This window comes from Pan paniscus, chromosome X, assembly GCF_029289425.2.
Source record: "Pan paniscus chromosome X, NHGRI_mPanPan1-v2.0_pri, whole genome shotgun sequence".
NCBI lineage: Eukaryota > Metazoa > Chordata > Mammalia > Primates > Hominidae > Pan > Pan paniscus.
This window is the reverse complement of record NC_073272.2, coordinates 151,783,421-151,793,498: the sequence shown is the minus strand read 5'-3', so window position 1 is coordinate 151,793,498 and position 10,078 is coordinate 151,783,421. Positions and strand designations below refer to the sequence as shown.

At 50.5% G+C, this 10,078-nt stretch overlaps 1 protein-coding gene across 1 annotated transcript; it reads right to left on the bottom strand.

Moving 5' to 3' along the window:
• Positions 1-2,401: 2,401 nt before the first annotated feature.
• On the bottom strand, positions 2,402-9,779 carry FATE1 (fetal and adult testis expressed 1). Its single transcript, XM_034949760.3, has 5 exons — positions 9,352-9,779; positions 8,177-8,304; positions 4,105-4,211; positions 3,615-3,693; positions 2,402-2,968 (listed from the first exon to the last, which is right to left on the bottom strand). Exons 1-5 carry the CDS (start codon positions 9,455-9,457, stop codon positions 2,837-2,839), a joined length of 552 nt encoding a protein of 183 aa, XP_034805651.1. The 5' UTR covers positions 9,458-9,779; the 3' UTR covers positions 2,402-2,836.
• Positions 9,780-10,078: the final 299 nt, after the last annotated feature.

Sequence of the window (10,078 nt, the reverse complement as noted above, 5' to 3'; positions counted from 1 at the left end):
TTGCTGGAGGAAGAGCTGGGCTCAGGGTGGAGAGGTTGGGCAAGGCAAGGACAGGTTGGCAGAGAAATGCAATCAGATGGGCAAATGCTCTAGGTGGGTCAGAGCCAGAGGGCCAGGCAGGAGGTGCCAACTTGCCTCCTGGCACTCTGCCCCCGAGCCTCCCTGGATCTCCCAGAGGCTTGGGAATCACAGATGTGCCAGCCCCCAAAATATGGTCCCCATGCCCCTTAAGGAACATTGCAGAGGGGCCCAGACTGGGCAGCTCTGACTCCAGTTCCTCTCAGGAGCTTCCTGAGGTCTTCTAGGTGGGGCAGGGAGTTCTAGAGATAGAGCAGGAATGCCCTTCTAGGAACTGGCCTCCAGCCCTGCTGGGAACCAGCCAAATGGTCACACAGAAAGGCAGGGTGGAGGCCCAGCCACGGGCTCCTTATGAGCTCACCTGGCTCAGGAGACGTTCCTCTAGGGCACTGCCATGCTGTTTGTTTGCAACTCAACTAAATTGCTCCCAAGGGTGAACCTTTGTTTCACAACATATTTTCAGCCAGACTTTTTCTGCAAACATGTCCATGTCTGTGCAGGCTCACAAACACTCAGGTCCCAAAGGGCAGACCCAGCCCTTCCCAGCTGCAGCCTCCTCTTCCTCTGAGCTTCCCTGTGGGGCCTGACTGGGGCAGGAGAAAGGGGCAGCCCGGGGTAGACAGTGTGAAGGCTGGACTCATGGCAATTGGAGCACTGGGCTGATGGCAAGAAGCTGCACGTGCTGCCCCTGCTCCATCTCCCTGCTTCCCTTAATATTCGTCTGTATCTTGGGTCCTGGTCTGTCCTGAAGCTGCAGGAAGGGGAGGGGCGGCCTGCAAGGAGGTCCCCCAGTCTTCCATCTAGCCCATGGGTGACTCCTGGGGCCCCAGGGCCCATTTGCGAGGACAGGGAACACCCCTGGTACTCCCTGGCCCTCTTGGCTCTCCTGGCCAGAAGTACTCATATCTGGGTGCTGCTGTTTCCCCATTCTGCAGAGGTGCTTCCTGTGGCACTTGATTACCTCTGTGCTCTGGGACCAGAGAGAGAATCTTTCTCTCTGGTGTTTCTTTCCTAGGTGTCCTTTTCTCTGCTTTGAGCAGGGCCCAGGCTCCAGGGGCCACGTGCCTCGTGTCCCACAGGGCTGACAGGAGGCCCTGCATCCTCATCTTAGAAGTATTGCAAGCCCTAGAGTGTCAGGCGTGGAAGAACCCCCTCATTGTATAGGAGCCCACTGAGGACCAGAGAGAAAGAGGTGGAGCAGGGGCAGAGCAGGCTCTGGGACTCAAGCTTCTTTCTCTCTCTCTCTCTACTCTAACTTCCCTCCCTCTGCTGCTCTGTATCTCTGACTGTATCTCTCTCTCTGCCTCTCCCTTCCTCCATCCTTTCTTCTCTCCTCGCCTCCCCTCCTCTCCCTGTCTCTTCTCTGTATCTCTCTCTCAGCCTCTCCCTTCCTCCATCCTTTCTTCTCTCCTCGCCTCCCCTCCTCTCCCTGTCTCTTCTCTGTCTCTCTCTCTCACATACACAGACACACACGTTCATTTCATACCTAGGGACTAACACGCTTCCCAGTCTTTACAGATGGAGAATCCTTGACAGATTTGGGGGATTAGGGAAGGTGCACTTAGCAACTAAAGCCAATGAGAAAGTTCTGGGTCAGAGACATGTGTGTTGAGCCCTTGGTCCCAGGGAAAGGGGTTGCAGCTCCTCTGCAGGCCTCCTGCACCAGGCACATCTGCACTGTGGTCAGGCCCCCACATGGCAGGCAACATTCTCCACCTCTCAGGCTCAGCCCCACTGGACAGCCCAGCTATTCACCCTGTCTGAGGTGTGCTTCATGGGCCGTGAACCCAGAGTGTGTGGTGGGTAGGGTGAGGGGTATGTGTAGCTCCCGTTCAGCCTCCAGAGCTGAGGCAGGACCTCATCTCCAGTGAGTCTGTGTGCAGGAGGCAGGCCAAGCCCTAGCGTAGGACTCAGGAGAACTCACGCCAGAGAACTCACATCCAGGCCCTGTCTCACTGGATGACCCAGGGACATGTTTCCTCTCTCTGGAATTCAATTTCCTCTTGCGCAAATGAGGTTTCTGGTCCCTTTCAGGAGATTTCCTGATTGCTTCCCTGCAACACAGCGCAGACATGCTCCCAGAACCACACCCCCACAAGCACTGGTTTGCATGAGCCCAACAGGAAGAACTTTGCAAAGCTGGGGCTGGGGACAGGGAGGTGGGGGAGGTGAAACGGAGGAGGGAACCAGGGTCCCTGGGGCAATGGCAGAGGCTCAGTCCCAGCCACAAGGTCTTTGTGAAGAGGAGCTGTTGTTTCCCAGTGCACCCCACCCCCACTGTTGCCCCCAGTGAGTGCTGGACACAGGAACCTCAGCCACAGGGTTTTGCTGCTATGGCTGAACTTTTATTGAGCGTGTTGTCTGTGCAGAGCGCTGTGCACGAGGTGGAAGCAAACGAGGGAGGAAAACAAAGCCACACCCCTGCCCACAGAGGATGGAACAGAAGGGCCGCTGAGGTCAGGAAGGCAAGGTTGCCACTAGGTGTTACTGTGGGGCCCAGATGCCGCCATGCTGTTCACCCTTCAAAGGGTGGCATCTCAGCCCACGCAGTCCTCCTCCACCTTCGCAGCAGCCAGGACCTCCCAGTGCAGTGACCTGGCCTCCCCAGGTAGGAGGCCTAACCAGAGTTGAAAATGATCCTGACGCTCCTGAGGGCTGCTGGGAGATGAAAGGGGCAAGGGCAGTGGCGGCCTGGGGAAAGAGGAAAGAAAGAAGGGGAAGCAGGGAGGGCTCCAATACGGAGGCCGCGCTGGGGCGATCACTGGTTCATCCACAGCCACAGGTTGGCAATGCTGGCCGACACCAGCACGGCGATGATCAGGGTCTCCCTGTGGCGCCAGGTGGCGCCCTGTTCCTCCAGGGCGCGCAGACGCCGGTTGACTGCATACAGCTGCAGAGGAGTCAAAGGCAGGGCTGCTGAGCGAGGCTCTTCTCCAGAAGCCCACAGCACAGCCATGGGAAAAGCATAAAGTTAGAGCAAGAAGGGGCTTGATTGCCCTTTGGCGGTGGAGCGGGGAGCGCCCCTAGTGAGAAGCAGGAGGCTGGGCCAGGTCCGCGGGACCAAAGACCTGGCTGCTACGTCTGCAGGCCCCACTTTTGCCTTCTCCCTTATGTTCACTTCCCTTCTCTGGAAGAGACCAGCCCATTCCAGCTGCGCCAGGGAGCCAAGGAAGAAAGGATCTCCTCCTAAGAAAGTCTGGGTTTGGTTTGAACAAAGGCGACCCCTCTCTCAGACCCTTAGGTATCACTCTCTCTCTGGACATAGAACCCTTATCCTTGTATGTTCCATCTTTCTCCACCTTTTATCTGCCCCTATTCCCTACCAGCATCTCAGGGACAGCAGTGGGTTTGAGACTGGACATCTACGTGGGGTGTCAGAGCCATGGGGATGAGGAGGAAGAGGAAGGGAATCTGCCCCACCTCCAGCGCTAAAGGGAAAGATGACTGTAAGGGACTACAGGACCCCAGCTGTCGAGCCCTGCCTACTCCAAGGCACTGTGATTCTGCTTGCACCCACCGATTGGGTCCCTCCTCACCTGTCTTCTCATGACCTCCATCTCCAGTACATTGAACTCTTCCAGGCTAGTCTGCGCCACTGCATCTGTCCCTGGGTTGCTGGGAGAGAAAAAAGACAGATGGTCAAAGCTGCTGGTGGTCCCTGGCAGGACCTGGCAGGGAGCACAAGAAGGCAGTGAGGTCAAGCAGGTAAGGTCGTGATCTTCTTGGACAGTGACTCTATCAGCCTCCAGTCTTCTTCCATGGTAAAGAGGGCCTAGGGCCTTGAGGGCTGGGAGTCAGCCTGAGCTAGCCTGAGCCAGCCTGGCCCAGCCCAGTCCAGCCCAACTCGGCTAGGCCGCAGAGCACTGGGATGCCCCAAATGGGCAGGGAGCCAGGGTACTCATGGTCTCTGACAGGGAGGCATTCCAGGCCCTCATGACTCCATCCTGGCCAGGCTGCTCACCAGCCCCTCTGCCCCACTCCGGGCCCTGTCTGAGCAGCCAGGGCCCACAGAACCTCAGCTCTTACCGATCATAATGGAAACGTATGCCTTGGAAATTGCCAGCGTACTCCTGGAGATGGGCATCCCCATGGCCTGATTCTCTCAGCATTCTGGGCTTTGGCAGCTGGGACCCCTGAAGAAAGGAATGATCAGTAAAGTAGCCTGCCCAACCCCACATGAGTGGCTTCTCCAGTTTGCCCAGAACCAATGGTGCACCCCATGGGGAATCACGTGGTGCCTGGTCTCTGGAATCAAGGGCTGGCAGCTTCAGGCCGCTAGGAAAGCTTGGGAACCCCACACAGGCTGCTGGCCACCACCCCACCCACACCATGCTCCTCGGTAGCTCTTGGTCATCCAGGCAGGCTGTGGCAAAAGAGGAGCAGTAACAGGGGTCCCTGTCCTCTGCAAGAACTTTCACATGCAGGTATTAGCTGAGAGGCTGAGCAACCTACTGAAGGAGAACGTAAAACCTTGATTGGCAGCCCAGGCCATGGAGGCCTGGCGAGATGCCTTTACTTTCCAAGGATGCGTGGTAAATGTCAGGGCTAAGGCTAGAACCCTGGCTACTGGGAAACCACCAACTCCTCTGGGTAAGCCCAGCCAGCCATCCCTGTGGCTTTCATTTTTATCCATCTGCCAACAACTCCCTAGCATGTACATCTCTGGCCCAGAGCCCTTGGGCCAGGGCTATCTGATGCCTTTGAAGCGTCAGTGGGGGATAGAGGAAAAGAGCGTGGCTTTTGGTGCCAGACCTGCCTGGGCTCAACTCATAGTTCTAGGTTTCCAGTTCAAGATGAAATGTTTCACAAGCTGCTTATTTAACACACACCACATGCCAGGGACCATGCCATCCTCTAAGCCCTTACCAATACTAAGTGATTGATTCCTCATCACAGCCCTGTGAAATGGTATCATTATCATCCCGTTTTGAAAGTAGGGGAAACTGAAACACAGAGAGGTTAATTACCTTGTCCAAGTCACACAGCTAGGAAGTAGCAGAGCAGTAACTTGAACCCAGGACATTTCAGTCCAGAGGTTATACTCTCAGCCATTACACTACGATGTCCCTCATATTTAACACTCCTTCCTGTTAAGGCTCCACTAATTGCCAGTGAAGACAGTAAAACAGTACAAACCCATAAGACAGAAGACAACACAAGAGGCATCAGCTAATGAAAGAATTCAATAAAATTCTGGAATCTAGGAAGTGTCCATGGAGGAACTAGGCCTCATTGTGGATGGGAAGCAGATGGGACTCAGCTGACAAAGGAGGCCCCTGCCAGCAGCATCCAGAGAGGACTTAGACCTGCAAGGACAATGGCGGCATATCACAAGAAAGGAGGGGAGGGAGGAAAACAGGGCCTTTAACTAATGATCTATGTATGAAGCAGTCATCCACACTTCTCACTCCTGGTTGGCAGCCAGGCACTTACCGCCAAGCCAAAACCTGAACCAAATGAATAAGAAGGCTGGGGTGAAAGTGACACAAAATAAAACCGTCTTCATTCTGGCAGGGTTCAGGGTGCCCCACATGACAGCCACTTCCTTACCCGCTCACCCTGCTGAAGTAGAGCCTGTCATTTGAGAGGCCTGACTGAGGGGCACAGAGTACTGGGTTAGCTCTTCTATTTGCCTCATTCTTACAAAAAAATAGACAACCAAGGCTCACCTGTCACCTGAGAAATATCTGCAGCCCTCTTCTGTTCCGAAGTAACAACATCAAACTGAAGGTGGATCAGTTTCTGTGTAAAGGATTTTCATAGGAACTTTGCCACTGCACTCTGTTTGTTGCAATAAGGCATAACTAATCTTTCTCAAGAGGAGCACACAGATATTGGTGCAACTTTTTTATGAACCGTAGTTCATGGTCACAATATTTTATTTTCTTAAGATACTTCAAAAATTGCATTAAAAAGATAATGGGTATTAGGGAGACCCCATGACTATAATTTGATCAATGATGTCTCTTAGAAAAATTTTCAGACCATTGCTTGATTTTCCTATAAATTGGAATCAGAAGGACAAAAAAAATTTTGAGAGATTTGAAGGCAAAAAATAAGGATGAATGGCTGATGGCTGGAATTTGTTTGTTTGTTTCAGATAACATAGTTTGTTGTTAACCCACCAAGTCCCAACTTCTCTCTGTTAATCATTTCAAAAAATGTTATTTTAATTTCCATGTTATTTTAAAGGCACACTACTTTTTTCCAAGTCAGCAGGATAGCATTATTAACTTTTCTCACCCTTGCATATTATGGTTCTCCTAGAGGCAGTTCCATTAACTGTTTTATTCAAAAATAAAGGAATGAATGAATTAATAAATAAATAGAATTAGTAAATTAGATTTCCTAATTCTAAATTTCTAAATTTAATTTATAAATTCAATATAATGTCCATATTTTCAAATAGTCTACGTCTAGCCCTTGTAGTCAACTTTAATTAAACCAGAGATTATATCTCCCCTAGTCTCAGGGACATTAGTGGTTTGCAGGAGCCTGACCTCCTGGAGCAACTTGATTTGGCTTCTGTCTTTGGACACAAAAAGTCAACTCAATATTTGACTTATTTTTATTCCCAGGAAACCTCTAACCTGGAAGCTTTTTTTCTCATTCTTCACTGGGGCCACCCAATAAATCATTTCAGCAATCGAGTCTCCCTCCCTCTCCAACCTTATTGCCCCCCAGTAACTTTCAAACTTCACTGTGGTAACAGTAAAGCCACCATTTTCTAAAATTTTCCCTCATCCATCTGAATGTGGTGAAAAGCACTGGCTACAGAATGATGGGATTCATGATTCCCTAAAACAGTCAGGTCTACCTCCTCTCCAAAATGGCTCAGTATCCTTTGCAACAATGTGGCCAGCATTTTTCTAGAACATTCAACACCCACAATGAATGTAGCTTAAAGTACAGAACTATGGGACTCACATGATTTCCTGGAGCAGTCAGGCCTCCCTCCCTCTCCAATCTTGTTGCCTTTTCCCAGCAGCCTTTGCAACAGCATAACAACAATTTTTCTAAAACTTTCCCTTACCTACAGTGAATGTAGCTAGCTAAAATGATTGGATACAGAACTGTGGGACTCACTTAATTCTGTAGAATAGTCAGGTTTCCCTCCCCCTCCAAAATGACTGTGTTTTCCCAATATCATTTGCAACAGTATAGCCACTATTTGTTCTAGAACATTCCTTCACCCATATTGAATGTAGCTTGAAAGGATTGCCTACAAAATAGTCAGATTCACTTGCCTGGATTTCTTTCTTCTTTCTCTTTCTTTCTTTCTCTCTTTCTTTTTTTCTTTCTTTCTTTCTTTCTTCCTTTCTTCCTTCCTTTCTTTCTTTCTTTCCTTTTCCTTTCTTTTCCCCTTCCTTCCTTCCTCTCTCTCTCTCTCTTTCTTTCTTTCTTTCTTGACAGAGTCTCACTCTGTTGCCCAGGCTGGAGTGCAGTGGCATGATCTCAGCTCACTGCAACCTCCGCCTGCTAGGTTCAAGCAATTCTCATGCCTCAGCCTCCTGAGTAGCTGGGATTACAGGCATGTGCCACCATGCCCAGCTAATTTTTGTATTTTTAGTAGAGACGGGGTTTCACCATGCTGGCCAGACTGTTCTCGAACTCCTGGCCTCAAGTGATCCGTCCGCCTCCTCCTCTCAGAGTGCTGAGATTACAGGCATGAGCCACCATGCCAGGCCACTTGACTGGATTTCTTAACAGCCAGAAAGCATAGGAGCCTCACCTGACTTATTGTGTGTATACACGCGCACACACACACACACACACACACGTACCACACACATAATTTTAAATACAGGAAAGCGTTATTTCACGCAATAGATTTACAGAGTAAAGTATTTATGTACTCCCCATGCAATATTTGTTTCAGGCATTCTGAATTCCCAAGGTTGAACCCCCAGCATAGGAAAGGATGACCCTGACCTTTAATTGGAACTTCCTGTCCTCATTTGCCAGCTTGGAGCACAGGAGCTTCCTCCTCCTCACAAGTCAACGTCTAGCCCTGCCTGACCTGGTCAGGCTAGAGCCCCTACAACCAGTACTCCCAACCCCAACCTGGCCACCAAGTGCTGAGGACCCCATACAGTACCATTTTCTTGGGTCGGGTGGCAGTCATATTCCAAACTCGTTTGGCTGAAGCAGAGCCAGCAGCTTTTTGTTCCAACTTCTGCTTCTTCTGGGAGGCACCCCGGGACCGAGATCCAAGCTCCATCATTTCTAGAGAGAAGAACAGAAGCTCCAGGAGCACCCATAGAAGTTTCACCAGGGTTTCTTGGGCATAAAACACATCAAAAAGAAGACAGAGTCTCCAGCTTTCTTGGGAATCACTCAGCACCCATTAACCACTGTCCATCAGCTGATCCCAGGTCTCAGTTTGTTCATCTGTTCAAAAGTTAAACCAGAATTTCCTGAGGGCTGAGCTCGAGACTAGGTTACTCTCCAGTAACCTAGAGACCAATGACCAAGAACAAGATTCCAGCTATCAAGGAACTGACCATCTGTTTGTGTATAAGGGGGAATGACAGGTGTAAAACAGAAAGCAATCTATCCTTGCAAATGCAGACAGAGAGATGCAGGCTCCATAAATGATCAAAACAGGGTAACATAGTGGAAGGAAAGGGCTCCTCCTAGAAAAGTAGGAGACAGCAATTGAGGTGGGGACCTGAAGGAAAAAAAGGACCCAGCCCTGGGAAATTGAGGGAAAGAGCATTCCAGGCAGAGGAAACAGCAAATGCAAGGTCTTTGGGGGAAGAAGCAGGCTTGGAGCATTGTAAGAACAAACATAAATGCAATGTGATCTGGATCCCTTTGTGTGCTGTAGAAATGATATTTTCTGTCTATATCATAGCATGAAATGTTTTGAGGAGGCTGATACAATCTTATAGATCATGGAATTTGGATTTTCCTCCAAATGGCAGGAAAATGAATTGGAGGATTGAGAGAGAGAATTGATCTCTGGTCTCATAATTTGAGCCGTCTGAGTATTTTGCAACAGAGACTGTGGTGGCTTGGATAAAGGGGAGACAGAGGTACTACACATGTTGTTCCCATCCTCCTCCCTCCCAGGGAAAAATGCTCATATCATCTATCCCTTTTCCCCTAGCTCCCTTACCATCAACCCACAAATCCTCGAAGCCCGGCCAACACACAGATGTGCAAACACTTCCGTGCACACATGCACCTTTTCCAACACACACATGCACAGGTATAGACATGTATCTACACAGTTGGCTGTAGCCTAGGGGTATTTTAGGGGATCCTCACCTGCTATCACCAGGTGCTCTTGGTTTTCCCCTTGGCGGCCATGATTCAGTTCTTCTGTCAGGGACATTTCCATCTCCGCCTTGGTGTTGGGAGGGCCTCCTGCCATCACAACCAGCTGTTCTCTTGTAAGCTATGGCTAAGGATGCACAGGGTGCCAGGAACAGAGGAGTCACACTCAGAAAATCACCTCTTCCGGAAACAGGAGCTCAAGGAAGATATAGTCAGATCTGGGGGTGGAGTGAGACTCCCTCTCTAGGCTGAGGCCTTGGACACAGTACTTTCTGTTTCTATTGTATCTTGCTGGCTAGGTCCGTGGCCTTCTCCTCTGCTACTCTGTAAGCAACTTAGGAGAAGAGATACAATTCCATGCCTTTGCCTGTGAGAACTGCTCTGGCTCATGAATCTCCGTATTTAGCCCATGGGGAGAAGGGTGGGGTCCACCCTCCATCATTTCTATGAAAAAACAGGGATTGGCACAGGGTCCGAGAGCCAGCAGTGGCCACGACAGAGTTAGGTGCTAGCAATCCAGGCCATACCACACCTTCAGAAGGGATTCTCTGGAGAGCGTATCCTACCTCCCCCAACCAGAGTCCCCAGACACGGGAGGTAGCCTTTTCCTGAAGTAGGTCAGCCTAGGCAGGAGCCATAACAAAGGGAGAGAAGGGCAAGAGAGGTGGGACCTGACTGCAGCCACTAGAACCCCCAGGGGCCTCAGGCCCTGCACCTT

Excerpts from the sequence above, each read along its gene's own strand:
- FATE1 (XM_034949760.3), bottom strand. The coding sequence starts at position 9,457 with ATGGCAGGAGGCCCTCCCAACACCAAGGCGGAGATGGAAATGTCCCTG. Across the intron at positions 3,694-4,104 it reads ATACGTTTCCATTATGATCG|CAACCCAGGGACAGATGCAG; the intron begins GTAAGAGCTGAG and ends TTTCTCTCCCAG. Across the intron at positions 2,969-3,614 it reads TGGAGGTCATGAGAAGACAG|CTGTATGCAGTCAACCGGCG; the intron begins GTGAGGAGGGAC and ends ACTCCTCTGCAG.